At 43.2% G+C, this 22,946-nt stretch overlaps 1 protein-coding gene across 4 annotated transcripts in view; it reads right to left on the reverse strand.

Annotated features, from left to right (window-relative positions):
* The window catches only part of GALNT11 (polypeptide N-acetylgalactosaminyltransferase 11), a 58,371-nt gene extending 41,104 nt beyond the window's left edge, over positions 1 to 17,267 (reverse strand). For 2 of the 4 annotated variants that reach the window (XM_056519615.1, XM_056519618.1), the window contains exons 1-3: positions 17,130 to 17,267; positions 16,486 to 16,818; positions 57 to 180 (exon numbers count right to left, since the gene is read on the reverse strand). In XM_056519615.1, the coding sequence (XP_056375590.1) occupies positions 57 to 180; positions 16,486 to 16,780 (419 nt within the window). In that variant the 5' untranslated portion in view covers positions 16,781 to 16,818; positions 17,130 to 17,267. The other 2 variants (XM_056519616.1, XM_056519617.1) reach the window with 2 other exon arrangements.
* Positions 17,268 to 22,946: the final 5,679 nt, after the last annotated feature.

Raw genomic sequence — 22,946 nt, forward strand, 5'->3', positions numbered from 1 at the left:
TTATGAATAGGATTTATGAATCCTGCTAAGAAAACACGTTTGCTTTAGAGACATACTTGGGGTCTCTGGTGTCGGGGATGTCTCTGTGATACCCAAGTCTATTGCTTATCAGCATATTGAAGGCATGCTTCTGATAGCCAACATCTCGTATGTCTTGGTCCAATTCATTGAAGATCATACCTACAAAGAAAACATAAAACATTAATAGCATTTACTATAGAGATATACATACAGAATATGCCCGACAGGTAACAGCACCTGCACCTATCTAAACAGCAGGAGACCCTGATGATGGAAATCATTGCGAGACCCTGATGATGGAAATCATTGCAAGACACAACTGATCTGTACAAATGTAGGATCTGAACAGTTCATGAGAAAGTAAAACATAAGATGCTTATTTTCTATAATGAAAGAACAAACTAAAAGAGAGAGAGGAAACAGGCATAAAAAATACATGAGAATACATGAAGAAGTGGCAGTCCTATTTAAAGGGGTACTCCACCGGAAAACATTTTATTTTATTTATTTTATTTTTTTTAAATCAACTGGTGCCAGAAAGTTAAACAGATTTGTAAATTACTTCTATTAAAAAATCTTAATCCTTCCAGTACTTATTAGCTGCTGAATACTACAGAGGAAATTATTTTCTTTTTGAAACACAGAGCTCTCTGCTGACATCACAAGCACAGTGCTCTCTGCTGACATCTCTGTCCATTTTAGGAACTGTCCAGAACAGCATATGTTTGCTACGGGGATTTCCTTTTACTCTGAGAAGTTCCTAAAATGGACAGAGATGTCAGCAGAGAGCACTGTGCTCGTGATGTCAGCAGAGAGCTCTGTGTTTCAAACGGAAAATAATTTCCTCTGTAGTATTCAGCAGCTAATAAGTACAGGAAGAATTAAGATTTTTTTTAATAGAAGTAATTTACAAATCTGTTTAACTTTCTGACACCAGTTGATTTAATAAAAAAAAAAAAGTTTTCCACTGGAGTACCCCTTTAAGGGGAATTATAAAGCAGAACTAGAGCCCTCAAAAAGGAAATTACTTGCACAGATTTTTGCTTTTAGGCACGGTTCCCACTATGTGACAAGTCCGTTTATAATTTCTGGCCACACTCTTAATACTGGATGTTTAATCAAAAGCAAGCAACCTTAACTCTCACGAGGGAAAAAGGAGCATCTGCCTTAAGTAGTGTAACTGCATTAACCCTTTCACTAAATGTCGGTGTGAATGATAGTCCTTTAAAGGGGTATTCCACTGGAAAAAAAAATGTTTTTAAATCAACTGGTGCCAGAAAGTTGAACACATTTGTAAATTACTTCCATTAAAAAATCTTAATCCTTCCAGTACTTACCAGCTGCTGTTATGATCCACCGGAAATTCTTTTCTTTTTGAATTTCCTTTTTGTCTGACCACAGTGCTCTCTGCTGACACCTTTGTCCATTTTTTTGAACTGTCCAGAGCAGGAAAAAATCCCCATAGACAACCTCTCCTGCTCTGGACAGTTCCTAAAATGGACAGAGATGTCAGCAGAGAGCACTGTGGTCTGACAGAAAGGAAATTGAAAAAGAAAATAACTTCCTGTGTAGCATACAGGAGCAGATAAATACTGGAAGGATTATTTTTTTTAATAGAAGTCATTTACAAATCTGTAACTTTTTGGCACCAGTTTATTTAAAAAAATAAAAATTAAAAAAATGTTTTCCAGTGGAATACCCCTTTAATAGTCATTTGAGTTTTGCCTTTTCAATCTTCTTTCATGCTCTCTCAAACGGCCCAGTCACATGTCAGAATTTCCGCTACTTTTCCAAAACAAGCCACACAAGTAAAGCTAGGTTCACACTGTGGAATCTCTGCCGGAGATCGAGCCAGCGGCACTAGGACAGCGCGGACTGCATTGCCATCCCCCATAGATATCACTGCATTTCTGAGCAGATCTCCCAAAAGATCCACTCAGGACGGCAATGCAGTCTGCACGGTTCTATTGCTGCTGGCTCAATCTCTGGCAGAAATTCTGTACTGTGAACCTGGCCTTGGGGTCTATTTACACGGCAGAATTTCCACTTGCGGAATTCTTCCTCACATTAAAGCCCATAGACTTCTATGGGATTCCGCACTCCCATTCACACTTCTGAATTTCCGCTTGCGGAAATTCAGAAGTGTGAATGGGAGTGCGGAATCCCATAGAAGTCTATGGCCTTTAATTTTAAGGGTATGTTCACACTACGGAATTCCGCGGTGTGAACTTAACATCAGTGTGAATGGGTCTCCGTGAGACCCGTTCACACTGCGAAATTTCAGCGGCGGACAATTGTTCCGCGCAAAGAAAGAACATGCTCATTCTTTGCGCGGAAGTCCGTGAGTACTGCATAGCCGTCAATGGTGACAGCGCAGTGCCGCGCAGTCCTACCGCCGGCAGCTGCCAGGCTAAATCTCCACTCGCAGAATTCTGCGAGCGGAGATTCCGTTCACACTCCGTAGTGTGAACATAGCCTAAGGCGGAATTCTGCAAGCGGAAATTCTGCCGTGTGAATAGACCCTATTTGAAGCAGATTCAAACTGAATGTCCATGAAAAAAATTCTTGAAGTAGAAAATAATCCTTATCAGGATCTCAATAGGGCTTTGATTCCACGAGGAATCCAGACAAAATTTCCAAATGGAAATTCTGCTTAATCTGCTTCAAATTACTTATGTGCCTTGGTTTTTGCATAGAGAAATAGAGGAAATTCTGCTGTGTGAATGGGCCCTTAGGCCCATCTTGTTTTGTCCATCCAGCAGGCAGATAGGTTGGGAAAATTTTAAACCCACATCCCCCATTTCCTTACAAGGAGCCGACTGGAGTCAGCTGGCGATTCCACGCAGCTCATTTTCTGACCGTAGTCGCTTTTTGAACCGGACTGGAAAGCGCTTTGCTGGAGTTCCGGTTCAAAAAACATTTGGAAAACAAGCCGACCGGATACACTAGCTGACTCAAGTTGCACCATAGACACGTTGAAGTTTTAGTTTTTCTATGTTTTTTATATGGGGCTGTGGGTTCAGTTTTTAAAGGGGTACTCCCATGGAAAACTTTTTTTTTTTTTTTTATATCAACTGGTGCCAGAAAGTTAAACAGATTTGTAAATTATTTCTATAAAAAAATCGTAATCCTTCCAGTACTTTTTAGGGGCTGTATACTACAGAGGAAATGCTTTACTTTTTCGATTTCTCTGATGTCATGACCACAGTGCTCTCTGCTGACCTCTGCTGTCCATTTTAGGAACTGTCGAGAGCAGGAGAAAATCCCCATAGCAAACATATGCTGCTCTGGACAGTTAGTAAAATGGACAGCAGAGGTCAGCAGAGAGCACTGTGGTCATGACATCAGAGAAATCTAAAAAGTTAAACATTTCCTCTGTAGTATACAGCCCCTAAAAAGGGCTGGAAGGATTAAGATTTTTTAATAGAAGTAATTTACAAATCTGTTTAACTTTCTGGCACCAGTTGATTTAAAAAAAATAAATAAATAAGTTTTCCATGGGAGTACCCCTTTAACTGGCAGCTGCCAAAGATGCATGGCTACCATCAAAGTGGTTGACGCTAGCAAATTGCCAGGATATGACACCAATGATCAATAGAGGTGCAACACAGGTGAGAACTAACAAATCGCTAAAGAGCACTAAAGGCCACCATACAGAGAAAAGTCATGAGGACCAGCCTCATGTGTATGGGACGATTGTCATTGTCATCTGACAACTATTAAAGGTGTACAGCCCCCATAAGAAGGCACGGTGACACTGTCTTCCGTCCGCTCAGCTTTACTTTTTCCAGACTGCCAGATGTATGACCATGGGTTACAACGGGGACATGGGGCAGAATTGTTTACCACTGTGGGGGGGAGATTAATCAATACCTGTCCAGAGGTAGAGTTACTAAATTGCCCATAGCAACCAATCAGATCGCTTCTTTCATTTGGAAAGACCTCTGAAAAAAGAAGCAATCTGATTGGCTGCTATGGGCAACACGGCTACTTTTCCTCTGGACAGGTTTTTATAAATCTCCCCCTGTAAATCTATATTTGCATTAGAATTAATAATTGAAAAAAACTGCATATAAGAGCGACACCTGAGATTTTGGGGGGCATTTACAAAGAGTGCTGTGAATTCTTAACTATTTTAGAGCGCAAAAGTTGTTGTGATAGTTGCGGACGTGTGCCAAATGTATCAAACGGCACACAGACTTAAATTTCACTTATGTAACTTCTTAAAAAGTGGTAGATTTTGTGCGGACATGCAACTTTTGTGTGAAAAGTCGCATATACCCTGACTCAAAAGTCGCATAATAAATGTAGGGCAGGGCTGAATTGACCTGAGAAAGCGTCTATTTATGGGATTGTGCGACAATTTTGCGACATTCGCACTCAGTAGGCCTCTGACCACTGCACAAAGTGCTCTAAATGAGTAAAAGATCATGGAAACGTTTCTAAAGCAATTGTCGCACAAAAAGTCAAACAGGCCCATTGTGTGACATTTTGTGGGACAAACAGAGAAAAAAAGCCATTTAAAAAGCTTAGTAAATGTCTTGATGAATCCCCGCTAGAGAGGAGTGAACTTACAGTAAATTCGATTCGTCACAAACTTCTCGGCTCGGCAGTTGCTGACTTTTCCTGCATAAATTAGTTCAGCTTTCCGGTGTTCCGGTGGATATAAGGTGGATACAGTCCTAGGAAAGAGTATCCAGCCCACCGGAGCACCTGAAAGCTGAACTAATTTATGCAGGAAAAGTCATCAACTGCCGAGCCGAGAAGTTTGTGACGAATCGAATTTACTGTAAGTTCGCTCATCTCTAATCCCCGCCTTTGTATTGTGGAGGTTTGTAAGCCAAGCTCACTCGGAATTACAGGTAAGTACATCGTTTCAGCCCATGGCGTTTTATTTCATATTTGGAAGAATACTTAAAAAGGGGTACTCCGCTGCCCAGCATTTGGAACAAACTGTTCCGAACACTGGAGCCAGGAGCTTGTGATGTCATAGCCCCGCCCCTCATGACGTAACGTCCCCCCCCCCCAATGCAAGTCTATGGGAGGTGGCATGACAGCCATTACGCCCCCTCCCATAGACTTGCATTGAGGGGGCGGGGCTATGACGTCACGAGCTCCCGGCGCCGGCTTCAGCATTCGGAACAGTTAGTACTAAACGCTGAGCAGCAGAGTACCCCTTTAATGTATCTGAAAACATGCACGTCTCCTGTAATAAGTGGTTGCTTCCTTAGTATTCACTTCCTTTTTACAAGTGCGCAAAAAAGGCAGAGTCAGAGTTTTATAATATGAATTCTGACCTCAAATCATGATCTTTCTTCTGACTTTGTGCATATACAGTCATCCCTCAACTTACAATGGCCTCAACATACAATAGTTTCAACATACAATGGTCTTTTCTGGACCATTGGAAGTTGAAACCAGACTCAACATACAATGTACAGACAGTCCAGATGTGTGATACCTGTCACAACTGGAGGAACTGACCAATCAGAATGGGCATTTTACTGGTTAAACACCAGTATTATTGAAGTGCATGCAGTGACTGATGTCTGGTAGTGCCCCCTACAGTACAGGGAGGTATTACATGTTCTGTACTCTTTACTAGAGATGAGCGAACTTACAGTAAATTCGATTCGTCACGAACTTCTCAGCTCGGCCGTTGCTGACTTTTCCTGCATAAATTAGTGCAGCTTTCAGGTACTCCGGTGGGCTGGAGACTCTCTCCTAGGACTGTATCCACCTTTTCCAACCCACCGGAGCACCGGAAAGCTGAATTAATTTATGCAGGAAAAGTCAGCAACCGCCGAGCCGAGAAGTTTGTGACGAATCGAATTTACTGTAAGTTCGCTCATCTCTAATTTCAACATACAATGGTCGTGCTGGAACCAATTCATATTGTAACTTGAGGGAGCACTGTATAAGGAGACTATACATTTGTAGTGTGACCGGAGGAGATGGCTATCCTCCTGTGTAATCTGTCACAGTAAGGAAGAGATCATCCATCATACTTGTGAAGAAAGTGTGAACTGTACAAAGAAATGCTTGCTGGGACACGACTTCTTCAGGGACCCCAAAAGGGCATAGCGTGCCAGAAAAGTGGTTGAAGATGGCTTGTCCAGTCTGTTTTATGATGAATTTCCAGTCAGGATGTGGGCAGATATACACACAGAAGCGTGGTCTATTTCAGCATGCTCAGTCATGGTGGTCTACACACCACACAATGGCCCTGATTTATTAATCTGCGCCAAACCCAAAGAGGACATCTGCAGATTTACCCATTTTCCCTGGACACATTGAAGTCAATAGTAGCTGTCGATTTTCTGCACCAAATATGCTGCTGAAAATAAGCAGGAAACATGCCTGTGTGAACATACCCTAAAACTGGCTCCTAAGCACTACAGTATGTTATTCCCCACAGGATCCATGGGTTTCCGCGATTCCTTCCCAGAACGGATTCATAAATATTTCCCAGACCAGTTATTCCTTCCTTTCACAATTTAAAGGGGTACTCCGGTGAAAAGGTTTTGTTTTGTTTTCTAAATCAACTGGTGCCAAAAAGATAAATTGATTTGTAAATTACTTCTATTTAAAAAAATCCTAACCCTTTCCATACTTATCAGCTGCTGTATGCTCCACAGGAAGTGCTTTTCTTTTTGCATTTATTTTCAGTCTGACCACAGTGCTCTCTGCTGACACCTCTGTCCATGTCCGGAACTGTCCAGAGCAGGAGAAAATCCCCCATAGCAAACCTCTCCTGCTCTTGACAGTTCCTGAGATGGACAAAGGTGTCAGCAGAGAGCACTGGGGGTCAGGCAGAAAAGAATATTTAAATAGAAAAGAACTTCCTGTGGAGCATACAGCAGCTGATAAGTACTGGAAGGATTAAGATTTTTTTAATAGAAGTAATTTACAAATCTGTTTAACTTTCTGACACCAGTAGATTTAAAAAAAGAAATGTTTTCCAGCGGAGTACCCCTTTAAAGTGTACCTACCCAAAATAAAAAAATATTTTAAAAAATGTTGACGTGTCCTAATGATGTCTAAAGCTTTTTATCAGTCGGGTCGTTTAAGCAAATATTGCTGCAAAAGCTGCCATACGACCACAGAAGGTAGATACATCCTAAGAACGTATTCACACCGGGATTGTGTTCTTGCTGCAATTTTCACAACAAAAAATGGGTTTCTGTTTTGAGACTACCACCAAAACTACCACCACTTTTAGAGCAGTGGTTTCCAAACAGTGTGTCTCCAGCTGTTGCAAAACTACAACTCCCAGCATGCCAGTTTTGCAACAGTAATAAATGTAATAAATTTCCCCTACAGCATGAACATGGGATGCCCTTAAGTCGGGAGCTCGTGACGTCATAGCCCCGCCCCCTCATGATGTCATGCCCCGCCCCCTCAATGCAAGTCTATGAGAGCGGCGGTGATGTTGTCACGCCCCCTCCCAGAGACTTGCATTGAGGGGGCGGAGCATGAAGTCATGAGGGGGCGGGGCTATGACATCACGAGCTCCCAGCGCCGGTGTGAGGTGAGATTTCCGAACCCATGCAAAAGTCGAACCGCTCCTCCCCTCAGCTCTCCGAAGTTTTCCGAAGCTAGATCGGGGAGCGAGGGCAGAGCCAGAGGTCGGAGCGGTTGGACTTTTGCATGGGTTCAGAAATCTTACCTCACACCGGCTCCAGCGTTCGGAACAGTTTGTTCCAAACTCTGAACAGCAGAGTACCCCTTTACAACGCTAATGTACCCATCTTCTTCTGCAAAGGGAAAATATATTATGTAGAAATATATAAAAAAATAAAAATAAATAACAACCCTGTGAAAATACATTACCGGTGATATTTCTTAGCCAAGAGCAGAACTTAGATGTGGAATTCACTAGTAAGTTTATATATCAGTAGCTGGCATGGGCGCACGTAGTGTATTTCCGGAGCTACAACTCAGGTATGAACCATTTCATTTATCCCATGCCAATTTCTCTGTAGCAGATTAGCTGTGACTAGGACCGATGCCAACTGTGCTGACTCCAGCTCCTCTAATAACACCAGAGGCTACATAGAGGCAATGCTAACTCATCTTATTCCCAATACTGTCTGTATCTACAACCATAGGCTGCTCATCCCCAGGGTGCTGCACTCTTCCCTCAACTTCAACAACCGACCTACACCATGCTGCTTATCTTACAAGCCCAAGACCATTGCACATCAACTTCAACAACCGACCTACACCATGCTGCTTATCTTACAAGCCCAAGACCAATGCACATCAACTTCACTAACCGACCTACACCATGCTGCTTAATCTTACAAGCCCAAGACCAATGTATATCAACTTCAACAACCGACCTACACCATGCTGCTTATCTTACAAGGCCAAGACCAATGCACATCAACTTCAACAACCGACCTACACCATGCTGCTTATCTTACAAGCCCAAGACCAATGCACATCAACTTCAACAACCGACCTACACCATGCTGCTTATCTTACAACCCCAAGACCAATGCACATCAACTTCAACAACCGACCTACACCATGCTGCTTAATCTTACAAGCCCAAGACCAATGCACATCAACTTCAACAACCGATCTACACCATGCTGCTTAATCTTACAAGCCCAAGACCAATGTATATCAACTTCAACAACCGACCTACACCATGCTGCTTATCTTACAAGGCCAAGACCAATGTATATCAACTTCAATAACCGACCTACACCATGCTGCTTATCTTACAAGCCCAAGACCAATGTATATCAACTTCAATAACCGACCTACACCATGCTGCTTAATCTTACAAGCCCAAGACCAATGTATATCAACTTCAATAACCGACCTACACCATGCTGCTTATCTTACAAGCCCAAGACCAATGCACATCAACTTCAATAACCGACCTACACCATGCTGCTTAATCTTACAAGCCCAAGACCAATGTATATCAACTTCAACAACCGACCTACACCATGCTGCTTATCTTACAAGCCCAAGACCAATGTATATCAACTTCAATAACCGACCTACACCATGCTGCTTAATCTTACAAGCCCAAGACCAATGCACATCAACTTCAATAACCGACCTACACCATGCTGCTTATCTTACAAGCCCAAGACCAATGCACATCAACTTCAATAACCGACCTACACCATGCTGCTTAATCTTACAAGCCCAAAACCAATGTACATCAACTTCAATAACCGACCTACACCATGCTGCTTAATCTTACAAGCCCAAGACCAATGTATATCAACTTCACTAACCGACCTACACCATGCTGCTTAATCTTACAAGCCCAAGACCAATGCACATCAACTTCAATAACCGACCTACACCATGCTGCTTAATCTTACAAGCCCAAAACCAATGTACATCAACTTCAACAACCGACCTACACCATGCTGCTTATCTTACAAGCCCAAGACCAATGTATATCAACTTCAATAACCGACCTACACCATGCTGCTTAATCTTACAAGCCCAAGACCAATGCACATCAACTTCAATAACCGACCTACACCATGCTGCTTATCTTACAAGCCCAAGACCAATGCACATCAACTTCAATAACCGACCTACACCATGCTGCTTAATCTTACAAGCCCAAGACCAATGTACATCAACTTCAATAACCGACCTACACCATGCTGCTTAATCTTACAAGCCCAAGACCAATGTATATCAACTTCACTAACCGACCTACACCATGCTGCTTAATCTTACAAGCCCAAGACCAATGCACATCAACTTCAATAACCGACCTACACCATGCTGCTTATCTTACAAGCACAAGACCAATGTACATCAACTTCAACAACCGACCTACACCATGCTGCTTATCTTACAAGCCCAAGACCAATGTATATCAACTTCAATAACCGACCTACACCATGCTGCTTAATCTTACAAGCCCAAGACCAATGCACATCAACTTCAACAACCGACCTACACCATGCTGCTTATCTTACAAGCCCAAGACCAATGCACATCAACTTCAACAACCGACCTACACCATGCTGCTTATCTTACAAGCCCAAGACCAATGCACATCAACTTCAACAACCGACCTACACCATGCTGCTTAATCTTACAAGCCCAAGACCAATGCACATCAACTTCAACAACCGACCTACACCATGCTGCTTATCTTACAAGCCCAAGACCAATGTATATCAACTTCAATAACCGACCTACACCATGCTGCTTATCTTACAAGCCCAAGACCAATGTACATCAACTTCAATAACCGACCTACACCATGCTGCTTATCTTACAAGCCCAAGACCAATGCACATCAACTTCAACAACCGACCTACACCATGCTGCTTAATCTTACAAGCCCAAGACCAATGCACATCAACTTCAACAACCGACCTACACCATGCTGCTTATCTTACAAGCCCAAGACCAATGTACATCAACTTCAACAACCGACCTACACCATGCTGCTTAATCTTACAAGCCCAAGACCAATGTACATCAACTTCAATAACCGACCTACACCATGCTGCTTAATCTTACAAGCCCAAGACCAATGTACATCAACTTCAACAACCGATCTACACCATGCTGCTTAATCTTACAAGCCCAAGACCAATGTATATCAACTTCAATAACTGACCTACACCATGCTGCTTATCTTACAAGCCCAAGACCAATGTACATCAACTTCAATAACCGACCTACACCATGCTGCTTATCTTACAAGCCCAAGACCAATGCACATCAACTTCAATAACCGACCTACACCATGCTGCTTATCTTACAAGCCCAAGACCAATGTACATCAACTTCACTAACCGACCTACACCATGCTGCTTAATCTTACAAGCCCAAGACCAATGTATATCAACTTCAATAACTGACCTACACCATGCTGCTTATCTTACAAGCCCAAGACCAATGTACATCAACTTCAATAACCGACCTACACCATGCTGCTTATCTTACAAGCCCAAGACCAATGCACATCAACTTCACTATTCCTTCACACGGCAAAGTTGGGCTAAGTTCACATGGCCATTGGTAAAGGGAGCTCCGTCATTCAGAAGGACGGGAGTAGAGCGGAGAAAATAAAATACTTAGGCTGGGTTCACACTGTGGAATTTCTGGGCAGAATTTCTGCCGGAGATCAAGCCGGCGGCACTAGGACCATGTGGACTGCACTGCTGTCCCCATAGATGTCAATGCATTTCTGAGCAGATCTCCCAAATGATCCATCCAGAAATGCATTGCCATCTATGGGGACGGCAATGAAGTCCGTGCGGTCCTAGTGCCACCGCCTAAATCTCCGGCAGAAATTCTGTAGTGTGAACCTAGCCTTAATGTATGGTCTTTTTCTTGATTCAACTCCCTTTAAAATAGCAGACACCAGATGGAACCCATTCAAGTCAATGGGATCCATCAGGACCTGGCGGGTTCCGTTTAGGGGTGCATTCGGCACAAAATTTTATTGAATTCAAATGAAGAATCAAATAGTGAAATTCACAGAAAAGCATCATGTAGCTTTTTTTCTGCGCTGAAAAGTCTGCGATGCTGTTTATTTGGGAACTGCACTGATTTTTCTAGCCTGGTGTGTAGTTTTCTATTGGAAGTTAAAGGGGTATTCCATGAAAAAAAACTGTTTATATATCTCAACTGGCTCCAGAAAGTTAAACAGATTTGTAAATGACTTCTATTAAAAAATGTTAATCCTTCCAATAATTATCAGCTGCTGAAGTTGAGTTGTTCTTTTCTGTCTAGCAACAGTGCTCTCTGCTGACATCTCTGCTTGTCTCGGGAACTGCACAGAGTAGAAGAGGTTTGCTATGGAGATTTGCTTCTACTCTGGACAGTTACCGAGACAGGTGTCATTAGAGAGCGCTTACACAGAAAAAAACAACTCAACTTCAGCAACTCATAAGTACTGAAAGGATTAAGATTTTTTAAGTAATTTACAAATCTATTTAACTTTCTGGAGCCAGTTGATATATATTAAAAAAAAAAGTTTTTTCCTGGATTACCCCTTTAATGAAAGAAGAAATTATATATATATATATATATATATATATATATATATATATATATATATATATATATATACATACACACATTACGAAAAACCATGCTGATTTTGATGCAGAAATTGACACAGAACCCGCACTCATATCAGGAAGGATTTTAGCAGCGTAAACATATCCTTGTAAGGGTTTTTTAAAAGTATGGACTATGATTCCTAGTGGATTTAAAAAATAAAACAAAGTCTGTATACTCATCCCCACGCCTGTCTTTTCTAGCTTCTCTTCTTTAGTCTTCCTTATTATGATGTTTTGTGCCAGCAGGAACTGCTAGTGATTGGCTGAGAGGGCATGAAACTTCATTGAAAGAAAGAAGAATAGGACCGAAGCATGGACTGGAAGACTTAAAGCGGTACTCCGGTGGAAAACATGTTTTTTTTTTTAAATCAACTTGTGCCAGAAAGTTAAACAGATTTGTAAGGGTGCGTTCACACGGCCGTCTGTCCCTGTTTTATCCCCATTTTGTTTCCTTTTTTGCAGGCAGTAAACGGATTCAAAACGGTTTTTAAAAAATCCCATTCACGTCAACGGGATTTTTTTTACAATCCGTTTGCACCCGTCTGCAATCATTTCGGGTTTTTTTTTGACGGCAGAAAAATCGGCACATGCAGTATTTTTTCTTCCGTCCAAAAACGGAAGAAAAAACAGATACAGTAAATTTAACATTGCAGTCTATGGAAAACGGATGAGCCTTTAATGTCATCCGTTTGCATCCGTTTTTTCAATCCGTTTTTACTTTGAGCATGCTCAGAACAGAAAAACATTTTTTAGGTTTATTAACTGAACAAATACGGATACAAATAGATTACATCCATTATTGTCGTTTTTTTTTTAAAGTCCGTTTTTTATCTTTGACAGGAGAAGAACGGGACGGGTCTACACGGTCGTGTGAACGCAGCCTAAATTCCTTCGCTTGAAAAATCTTAGTCCTTCCAGTACTTATCAGCTGCTGTATACTACAGAATAAGTTCTTTTCTTTTTGAATGTATTTTCTGTCTGACCATAGTGTTCTCTGCTGACACCTCTGTCCATGTCAGGAACAATTCCAGATAGCAAACCTCTCCTGCTCTGGACAGTTCCTGACATGGACAGAGGTGTCAGCAGAGAGCACTGTGATTGTGACAGAAAAGAAATTCAAAAATAAAAGAACTTCCTCTGTAGTATACAGCAGTTGAAAAGTACTGGAAGAATTAAGATTTTTAAATAGAAGTAATTTACAAATTTGTTTAACTTTCCGGCACCAGTTGATTTAAAAAAAAAAAAAAAAAAAAAAAAAAAAAAAAAAAATTATATATATATATATAATAATAATAATAATAATAATAATAATGTTTTCCACTGGAGTACCCCTTTAACAATGGCAGGGGAGTCATGGAGGTGTGTACGTGGGTGTTTTTTTTTTCTGTGCACAGGGAGGCATAAAAAGGGCCCATCCGCCCGGAATATTGTGTCCAGCAGGTGCCGACTGTATCGGATGTCACTATAACAGCTCAATTATGTAATAGAAACATATTGACATTTAAAGTGCACATCTGCACGGATTCCATTAAAATAATCAACATTCTTTCAGCAGAGTCTGAAATTTGATTTATGTTGCCCCTGAAATCCTGTAGTGTGCACGGTGCAGCCGAATCCCATTGAAAACAACAGAATTTCCGACAAGAATTTCTGCCCAGAAACTCTGTAAAAGGAGGTTATCTGCGAAAAATAAAGGTGTCCTCTATCCACAGGATAGGAGATAAGTAGCTGATCACCGCTGGGGCCCCCTGTGATCACTGGGACGGGACCCGGCACTCAGTAAGGAGCGTGTGCTGCAGATGGCACGCGCGGTCCATTTATTCCTATGGGAACGCCAAATAGACCAGAGTACAGCTCTCAGAGCTTCCATAGAAATGAATGGAGCACATGCCGTCCACCGCTAGTGCTCCTCACAGAGCGCCTGGGTCCGATCCCAGTGATCACGGGGGGCCACAGCGGTCAGCATCTTATTCCCTATCCTATGGATAGGGAATGCTTATTTTTGCCGGAGTACTCCTTTAAAGGGGTACTCCGCCCCTAGACATCTTATCCCCTATCCAAAGGATAGGGGATAAGATGTCAGATTGTGGGGGTCCCACCGCTCGGGGCGGAGCCGTGACGTCACAATGCTCCGGCCCCGTGATCGACAATAATCAGACCCGGAGTGAACATGCTTCGGGGACTGATTGTAACGGGGTGCTGCATGCAAGATCACGGGGGTCCCCAGCGGCGGGACCCCCGCGATCAGGCATCTTATCCCCTATCCTTTGGATAGTGGAAAAGACGTCTAAGCGCCGGAGAACCCCTTTAAGTTTCTAATAATTATTTCCCTAAACTATGGTGTAAGCTTACAAATACTGTTGTGTAAATTGATCCCAGAGGAAAAAACCTATTCCAGATCTAGCAAATATTTATCTGTACCCGGAATACACTAGACTGCAGTGGTCTCCAAAGTGTAGACCTCCAGCTGTTGCAAAACTACAACACCCAGCATGCCTGGACAGCCAACGGCTGTCCGGGTATGCTGGGAGTTGTAGTTTTGCAACAGCTGGAGGTCCACCCTTTGGAGACCACTGCACTAGAGGTCTCAATCCTGCGGCTCCGTTGCAAAACTACACCTCCCAGCAAGTCCAGAGAGCTATTAGCATTCTGGACATGCTGGGAGTTATGGTTTTGCAACAGCTGGAGAGCCTCAGGCGGAAGACATTACATAAAACGAAACTCGAAAAAGCAGAAGGGAGTGAAATGAAGCAGTCGTAGTGCACAAAATCTGTAATTCAGTCCCTAAAAACCGTACAGTTGGCTATACTGTATTAAGAATAGAGAAGAAAGTACATACCTCCTGGGTTAACACGTAGTATATTCGTTAGGAGGAATTTTTTTCTTTTTAGCCAAAACACAGGCGGCAAATATGTAATTTGTTGTATCCACTCCTGGTTTTGGCTACAAAGACTAACCAGATACTATGTGTGAACGGAGCCTTATACATACATGTAAACAATTCCCGGGACAAGTTCCTTTTTTTAAATACTTTAGAACAGGCATAGGCAACCTTTGGCGCTGCTGATGTTTTGGACTACGTCTCCCATGATGCTTTGTCAGCATTTTGGCTGTAAGAGCATCATGGGAGATGTATTCTTAAACATCTGCAGTGCCAAAGGTTGCCTATGCCTGCAGTCTCCAAACTGGTGAAAAACTACAACTCCCAGCATTGCTGGACAGCCTTCGGCTGGGAGTTGTAGTTTTGCAACAGCCACAGGTCAGAAGTTTGGAGATCACCAACGTTCCACATAGAATCCCACCTGAAGCCCCTCTGATTATGAATTCTAACCCGTGGAGTTTTGTTTCATGGTAGGTCTCCAACCTATGGTTCCCCAGCTGTTGCAAAACTATAACCCCCAGCATGCTCGGAATGCTCATGGCTCTATGGGCTTGCTGAGAGGTGTAGTTCTGCAACAGACCCGCAGGTTTGGGACCTCTAGTGTAATGGTCTTCAAAGTGTGGACCTCCAGCTGTTGCAAAACTACAACTCCCAGCATGCCCAGGCAGCTGGAAGGTGTAGTTTTCCAACACAGCCGCCGATTTGAGACCTCTTTGCTGGGATTGCTGGGAGGTGTAGTTTTACAACAGAGCTGCCGATTTGAGACCTCTTTGCTGGGAGGTGTAGTTTTCCAACAGAGCTGCAGGTTTGAGACCTCTTTGCAAAACTACAACTCCCAGCATGCCCGGACAGCCTTCAGCTGGGAGTTGTAGTTTTGCAACAGCTGCAGGTCAGCAGTTTGGAGACCACCAACGTTCCACATAGAATCCCACCTGAAGCCCCTCTGATTATAAATTCTAACCCGTGGAGTTTTGTTTCATGGTAGGTCTCCAACCTATGGTTCCCCAGCTGTTGCAAAACTATAACCCCCAGCATGCTCGGAATGCTCATGGCTCTATGGGCTTGCTGAGAGGTGTAGTTCTGCAACAGACCCGCAGGTTTGGGACCTCTAGTGCAAGGGTCTTCAAAGTGTTGACGTCCAGCTGTTGCAGAACTACAATTCCCAGCATGCCCAGACAGCTGGGAGGTGTAGTTTTCCAACAGAGCCGCCGATTTGAGACCTCTTTGCTGGGATGTGTAGTTTTCCAACAGAGCCGCCGATTTCAGACCTCTTTGCTGGGATGTGTAGTTTTCCAACAGAGCCGCCGATTTCAGACCTCTTTGCTGGGAGGTGTAGTTTTCCAGCAGAGCCCCCTTTGCAAAACTACAACTCCCAGCATGCCCGGACAGCCTTCGGCTGTCCGGGCATGCTGGGAGTTGTAGTTTTGCAACAGCCCCAGATGAGCAGTTTGAAGACCACCGCTTTATAAGAACGTTCGACGTAGAATCCCACCTGACCATAATTCTTACCCATTTCCGGGGAGAAATTCCCATTAGTTTCCAGGAAGTTTCCTATGTGATTTCCTAGGTGATCTCCCGCTCGCCCCTTGTTAGATCCATCGGAATCGGCCGGGGGGTCCCTGGAGAAGCGGGGTTGGTAGATCTTTTTGGGGAAGGGTCTGTACGGCTCCAGCCCCTTGACGGGCACATGTCTGACCCCTTGGCTCTCTTCGCTGAGGTTGAAATAAATAAAGAGCAGAAGTGTCCAGGTCACGGAGGTGAAGAGGCACCCATAGCAGAAACAGCGGAGAGCGGCGCTGCCCATGGTAACCCTAGCATTGTCGAGGCTCCATTCTCAAGTCCCTGCCAAGGGTTAAAGAGGGGACAAAGAGCAATATTAAATATTAAGAAAAACATTCGGAATAAGCAATGTAACACCCAGCCACCCCAGGGGTTAACTATGAGGTCACATTAATAGATGCAGATTACACAGCAGCCTCTTACATATTAACAGCAAACCAGATGTCCATGTGTCACCCAGGTCACCCAGCAGGGGGGGCCATTGTCTGCCTGCAGCCCACCGTATACACACAGCAGCCAGCACCAAAGCCGGACTACAGCCAATACCCAGGACCCCAATCACACACCCGGGGGCCCCTCACACAACCGCTTACCTGGGGGCCCCTTCCAGAGTGGTCTGAGGGAAAACTGGCCGCAGTCTCCGCCCACAGAATGACGAAACGAACAAGCCCCGCCCCCTCCCCGCTAAGCTTATTCACAAGGAGGGCGTGAACAGCCGCATGACGTCACCTCTGGGCGGTTCCCCTGGCGCTTGCGGACGACTGGACTCTAGAGGAAGGGTGCCGGTTTAGGTGGTTTGTCTCCTGTAGGAAGACATTTTGGGTTAGCCCAGCCGCCCAAAGTGTATGAGATTGTGCGCTACAAAAAAATGGCCGTCGTTCGTTGTTTGTTTTGCTCTCAGTGATTCCAAAATATAGTGTTGTTTGTGGGAGAAATGTTATCTTTTATAGAATGTGTTTAGAATGTAAAGAATGACTGTAATTTGAGGGGGAGGAGGTTCATTCATAATGGAGACATTTACTTATACCTTCCATGTGTCCCTCTTTTGGACAATCAGCACCTACTTTTGACCCAAGTCCCTCTGTTACTCTTTGTACCTTAACCCCTTAAGGACCACAGGTTTTTCCGTTTTTGCACTTTCGTTTTTTCCTCCTCACCTTTTAAAAATCATAACCCTTTAAATTTTGCACCTAAATCCATCCATATCGATCCAATCCATCCATACTATGGCTTATTTTTTGCGCCACCAATTCTACTTTGCTGTGACATCAGTCATTTAACCCAAAAATCTACAGCGAAACGGAAAAAAAATTGTGCGGCGAAATTGAAGAAAAAACGGGGCTTCCGTTTCTACGCAGTACATTTTTCGGTAAAAATGACACCTTTTCTTTATTCTGTAGGTCCATACGATTAAAATGATACCCTACTTATATCGGTTTGATTTTGTCGCACTTCTGGAAAAAATCATAACTACATGCAGGAAAATTAATACGTTTAAAAATGTCATCTTCTGACCCCTATAACTTTTTTATTTTTCTGCATATGGGGCAGTATGAGGGCTCATTTTTTGCGCCGTGATCTGAAGTTTTTATTGGTACCATTTTTGTATTGATCGGACTTTTTGATCGCTTTTTATTCATTTTTTCATTATATAAAAAGTGACCAAAAATACGTTATTTTGGACTTTGGAATTATTTTTGCACATACGCCATTGACCGTGCAGTTTAATTAATGATATATTTTTATAGTTCGGACATTTACACACTGGGCGATACCACATATGTTTATAGTTATTTTTATTTACATGGTGTTTTTTTTAATGGGAAAAGGGGGGTGATTTGAACTTTTATTAAGGAAAGGGTTAAATCACATTTATTATCTTTTTTTTACACTTTTTTTTGCAGTGTTATAGCTCCCATAGAGATCTATAACACTGCACACACTGATTGCCAGCACTGTACACTGCAAAGCCATAGATTTGCAGTGATCAGCGTTATTGGCGGTCGATTGCTCAAACCTGCATCTCAGGCTTGAAGCAATCAATCACCGAGTGGACACGCCGGAGGCAGGAAAGAGGACCTCCGCTCGTGTCCCAGCTGATCGGGACACCGCATTTTCACTGCGGTAGTCCCGATCAGCCCCGCTGAGCAGCCGGGCAGCTTTCACTTTCGATTTAGACACGGCGTTCAACTTTGAACGGCGCGTCTAAAGGGTTAATAGCGCGCGGCACCGCGATCGCTGCCGCGCTATTAGCCCCGGGTCCCAGCGTCAGATACCTGCTGGGACCGACCAGATATATCACGGGAGCCGGCCAAGGACGTAAATATACGTACTTGGTCGTAAGGACCACAGGTTTTTCTGTTTTTGCATTAACATTTTTTCCTCATCACCTTCTAAAAATCATAACGCTTTCAATTTTGGACATAAAATTCCATATTATGGCTTATTTTTTGCACCACCAATTCTACTTTGCAGAGACATCAGTCATTTTACCAAAAAATCTACAGCGAAATGGAAAAAAAATTAATTGTGCGACAAAATTGAAGAAAATTGAAGATATAGGTTTGATTTTGTCGTACTTCTGAAAAAAATCATAACTGCATGCACGAAAATGGATACATTAAAAATTCTCATCTTCTAACCCCTATAACTTTTTTATTTTCCGTGTACGGGCCGGTATGAGGGCTCATTTTTTGAGCTGTGTTCTGAAGTTTGTATCGGTGCCATTTTTATATTGATCAGACTTTTTGATTGCTTTTTATTCATTTTTCATGATATAAAAAGTGACAAAAAGTTGGACTTTGGAATTTTTTTGCGCATACGCAATTAACCTTGTGGTTTAATCAACAATATGTTTTTATAGTTCGGACATTTCCGCACGCGGCGATACCACATATGTTTATTTTTATATTTATTTACACAGTTTTAGTTTTTTATGGGAAAAGGGGGGTGATTCAAACTTTTATTAGGGAAGGGGTTAAATGACCTTTGTTAATTTTTTTTTTTTTGCAGTGCTATATATACAGGTACGCCCTATGTCCCTAACAGATTAACCCCTTAGGCTGTGTTTACACAGCTTCATTTTTGCAGAATGCCCCTTCAGTACTGCGCAGAAATGTGCAGTCTCCATAGACAACAATACATTTCCAAACGGATTCTGCAGAAAGAATTGACATGTCCGTCCTTTCTGTGTAGCCTGGAATTGTGATTTACACGGCAGATGCTGCAACTCAATTTCCAAGCTGATCCTACCGCGTGAAACATGGCCATTAATCATAACTAGGGGTGTGAATCGCCAAGAATTCGATTCGAATCGCGATACCAGTGTGGCGATTCCATATATCCCGATATATCGCGATACCGTCTAGGTGACGATACATCACGATATATCCCGATTCTGTTTAAAAAAGAATGTCTTTTACGCTTTTATTAAAATTAAATTTTTTTTTTTGTACACTTTATTAGTCTTTTAGGAATCATTAGATTCCTCAGATAGATGAATAGATTCTATTGAACTCCATTTATCTGCGATCCATTGATACAGCCTGGTCCAGCCAGGCTCCATCAATGACAGAGCCACGGAGAGCCCACACATCTCCCTTTAGACGCCGCTGTCAGCTTTGACAGCGGCGATCTAAAGGGTTAATAGCCAGCCGCGGCGATCGCTGCATGCTGGCTATTAGCGGCGGCCCCCGGCTACTGAGAACAGCCGGGAGCTGCAGAGTATGGAGCGGGCACGAGTCGGGAGCCCGCTCCATACACACTACAGAGCACCGCATGCTGGCTATTAGCGGCGGCCCCCGGCTACTGAGAACAGCTGGGAGCTGCAGAGTATGGAGCGGGCACGAGTCGGGAGCCCGCTCCATACACACTACAGAGCACCGCATGCTGGATATTAGCGGCGGCCCCCGGCTACTGAGAACAGCCGGGGCTGCAGAGTATGGAGCGGGCACCAGACGGGAGCCCGCTCCATACACACTACAGAGCACCGCATGCTGGATATTAGCGGCGGCCCCCGGCTACTGAGAACAGCCGGGGCTGCAGAGTATGGAGCGGGCACCAGACGGGAGCCCGCTCCATACACACTACAGAGCACCGCATGCTGGATATTAGCGGCGGCCCCCGGCTACTGAGAACAGCCGGGGGCTGCAGAGTATGGAGCGGGCACGAGTCGGGAGGCCGCTTCATACACACTACAGAGCACCGCATGCTGGATATTAGCGGCGGTGATGCATCAGCGGCCCCCGGATACTGAAATCAGCCGGGGGCCGTAGAGTATGGAGCGGGCACGAGTCGGAGCCTGCTCCATACATCCAGAGCGCCGCCGCCGTGTCAGATCCGGCTGACAAAATGTGGAACTTGTATCTCCTGATGCCCGGGACATGCTTTCTGTGCATCAGGAGATACAAATTCCACATCACTAAAGCGATTTTTCACTTGCCGATACTGAATCGATTCAAAATATTTTTGAATCGATTCAGTATTGGCAAGTGAAAAATCGCGATAATCGCGGGAATCGATTTTTTCTTACATCCCTAATCATAACTATCTTTTTGGACAGCGGAAGGATACGGGTGAAACTAAAAGCCTTTTCCAGTTTCCCAAGACTAGCAGTGACACCCACATTGGACTGCCTAATGTTCCATCCTGGAAGTTCTATAGACTTTAATTGGGCTTCCGGGATGGAACATCAGGCAGTCCATCTGATGATGAGAGTATTGGCGCTATTCCCGGCAACAGGACAGCGCTTTTAGTTTCACCTGTAACCTTCCACCTGCCTAAACAATAGTAACGCTTTAAGGATGCAGCAATTTTTCTTTTATCCGTTTTCATTTTTCTCATACAGACCCATATGGAGACTTGATTTTTTGTTACATCAATTGTACTATGTAATGACATCACTCATTTTACCACAAAACATATAGAAAAATAAAAAAAAATTATATGTGGGACAAAACTGAAAAATTTGGCTAATTTTGGGAGGGGGAAAATTGATTTATACGCAGTGCACTTTACTGTTAAAATTATGTTTTCTTTATTCTGCAGGTCCATACAATTAGAATGATATCCAAGGTTTTATTTTATAGTTACTACTTTTAAGAAATTATAATTTTTTTTTGCAAGAAAATGAGTATGCTTAAATTGTCTTCCTCTGACCCCTTTAACATTTAAAATTGTCTATATATGGAGCTGTATGAGGTGTCCACACAGGTTTTTTTCTGGAATTTTTTTGGAAAACAGTTTTTCAGCCAAATTCAGAAGTGGATCCATGAGGAAGGAAAAGTATAATATATATATCCCATTCCAGAGTACACTTCTGGCTTGCAGTGTCAGTTCTCCAAAAAATGCTTGAAAAATTCCTGTGTGGAAACCTAGCCTAATGGCTCATTTTTTGCGCGTTGATCTGTAGTTTTAATTCATATATAGATATATACATAGTGACCAAAGATCTGCAATTCTAGACTTTTTTATTTTTTTTACATTTACGCAATTCACTGTGAGATGTTGAGATGTCAGTAACATTATATTTTATTAGTTCGAACAGTTCCACATGTGGCGGAACAAATATTTTACTGCTTTTAGATGACCCAATAAACTTTGACTTTGATCATGGTATCTAAGGGGTTAGTGAAGGACATAAGGCTGGGTTCACACCACGTTTTGTTAAATATGGTTCCCGTATACGGCTGGGAGGAGGGAGTGGGGCTTAATCGCGGCACCCGCACTCAGCCGTATTTGGGAACTGTATTTAATGTATGTCTATGAGCCAACCGGAGTGAACCGCAGCCTCCGATCGGCTGCTTTTTGGCCGTATGCGTTTTCCCTACCGCAGGCAAAAACGTGGTTGACCACGTTTTTGCCTGCGGTAGCGAAACCGCATACGGCCGAAAACGAAGCCGATCGGAGGCTGCGGTTCACTCCGGTTGGCTCATAGACATACATTAAATACGGTTCCCGAATACGGCTGAGTGCGGGCGCCGCGATTAAGCCCCGCCCCCTCCTCCCAGCCGTATACGGGAACCGTATTTAACAAAATGTGGTGTGAACCCAGCCTAAGCCTGATCAGTGATGTCCGCCATTAACCTTAACTCACCGGGTATGACACATCCCGTGTTCTTAAGGGGTTATACAGTAATAGAAAACAAGAGCGAATTTCTTTGAAAAGCTGTGTGTGCGGTATTACAACTTGGCTTCATTCACTTCAATGGAAGTGAATAGAGTTCCATTGAAGTGAATGGAGACTGCTTGTAATGCCACACCCAACCTGAGGATAGACATGGCGCTGTTTGTAGAGGAAAGCAGCCATGTTTCTTTTAATTCTGAATAACCCATTTAAATGTCTGAAGTCATATTTGCCAGTCATGGAAATGGGTCAACCTTCACCATGTACCAATGTCGTAAAATATATA

This window comes from Hyla sarda, chromosome 5 (genome assembly GCF_029499605.1).
Source record: "Hyla sarda isolate aHylSar1 chromosome 5, aHylSar1.hap1, whole genome shotgun sequence".
NCBI classification, from domain to species: domain Eukaryota; kingdom Metazoa; phylum Chordata; class Amphibia; order Anura; family Hylidae; genus Hyla; species Hyla sarda.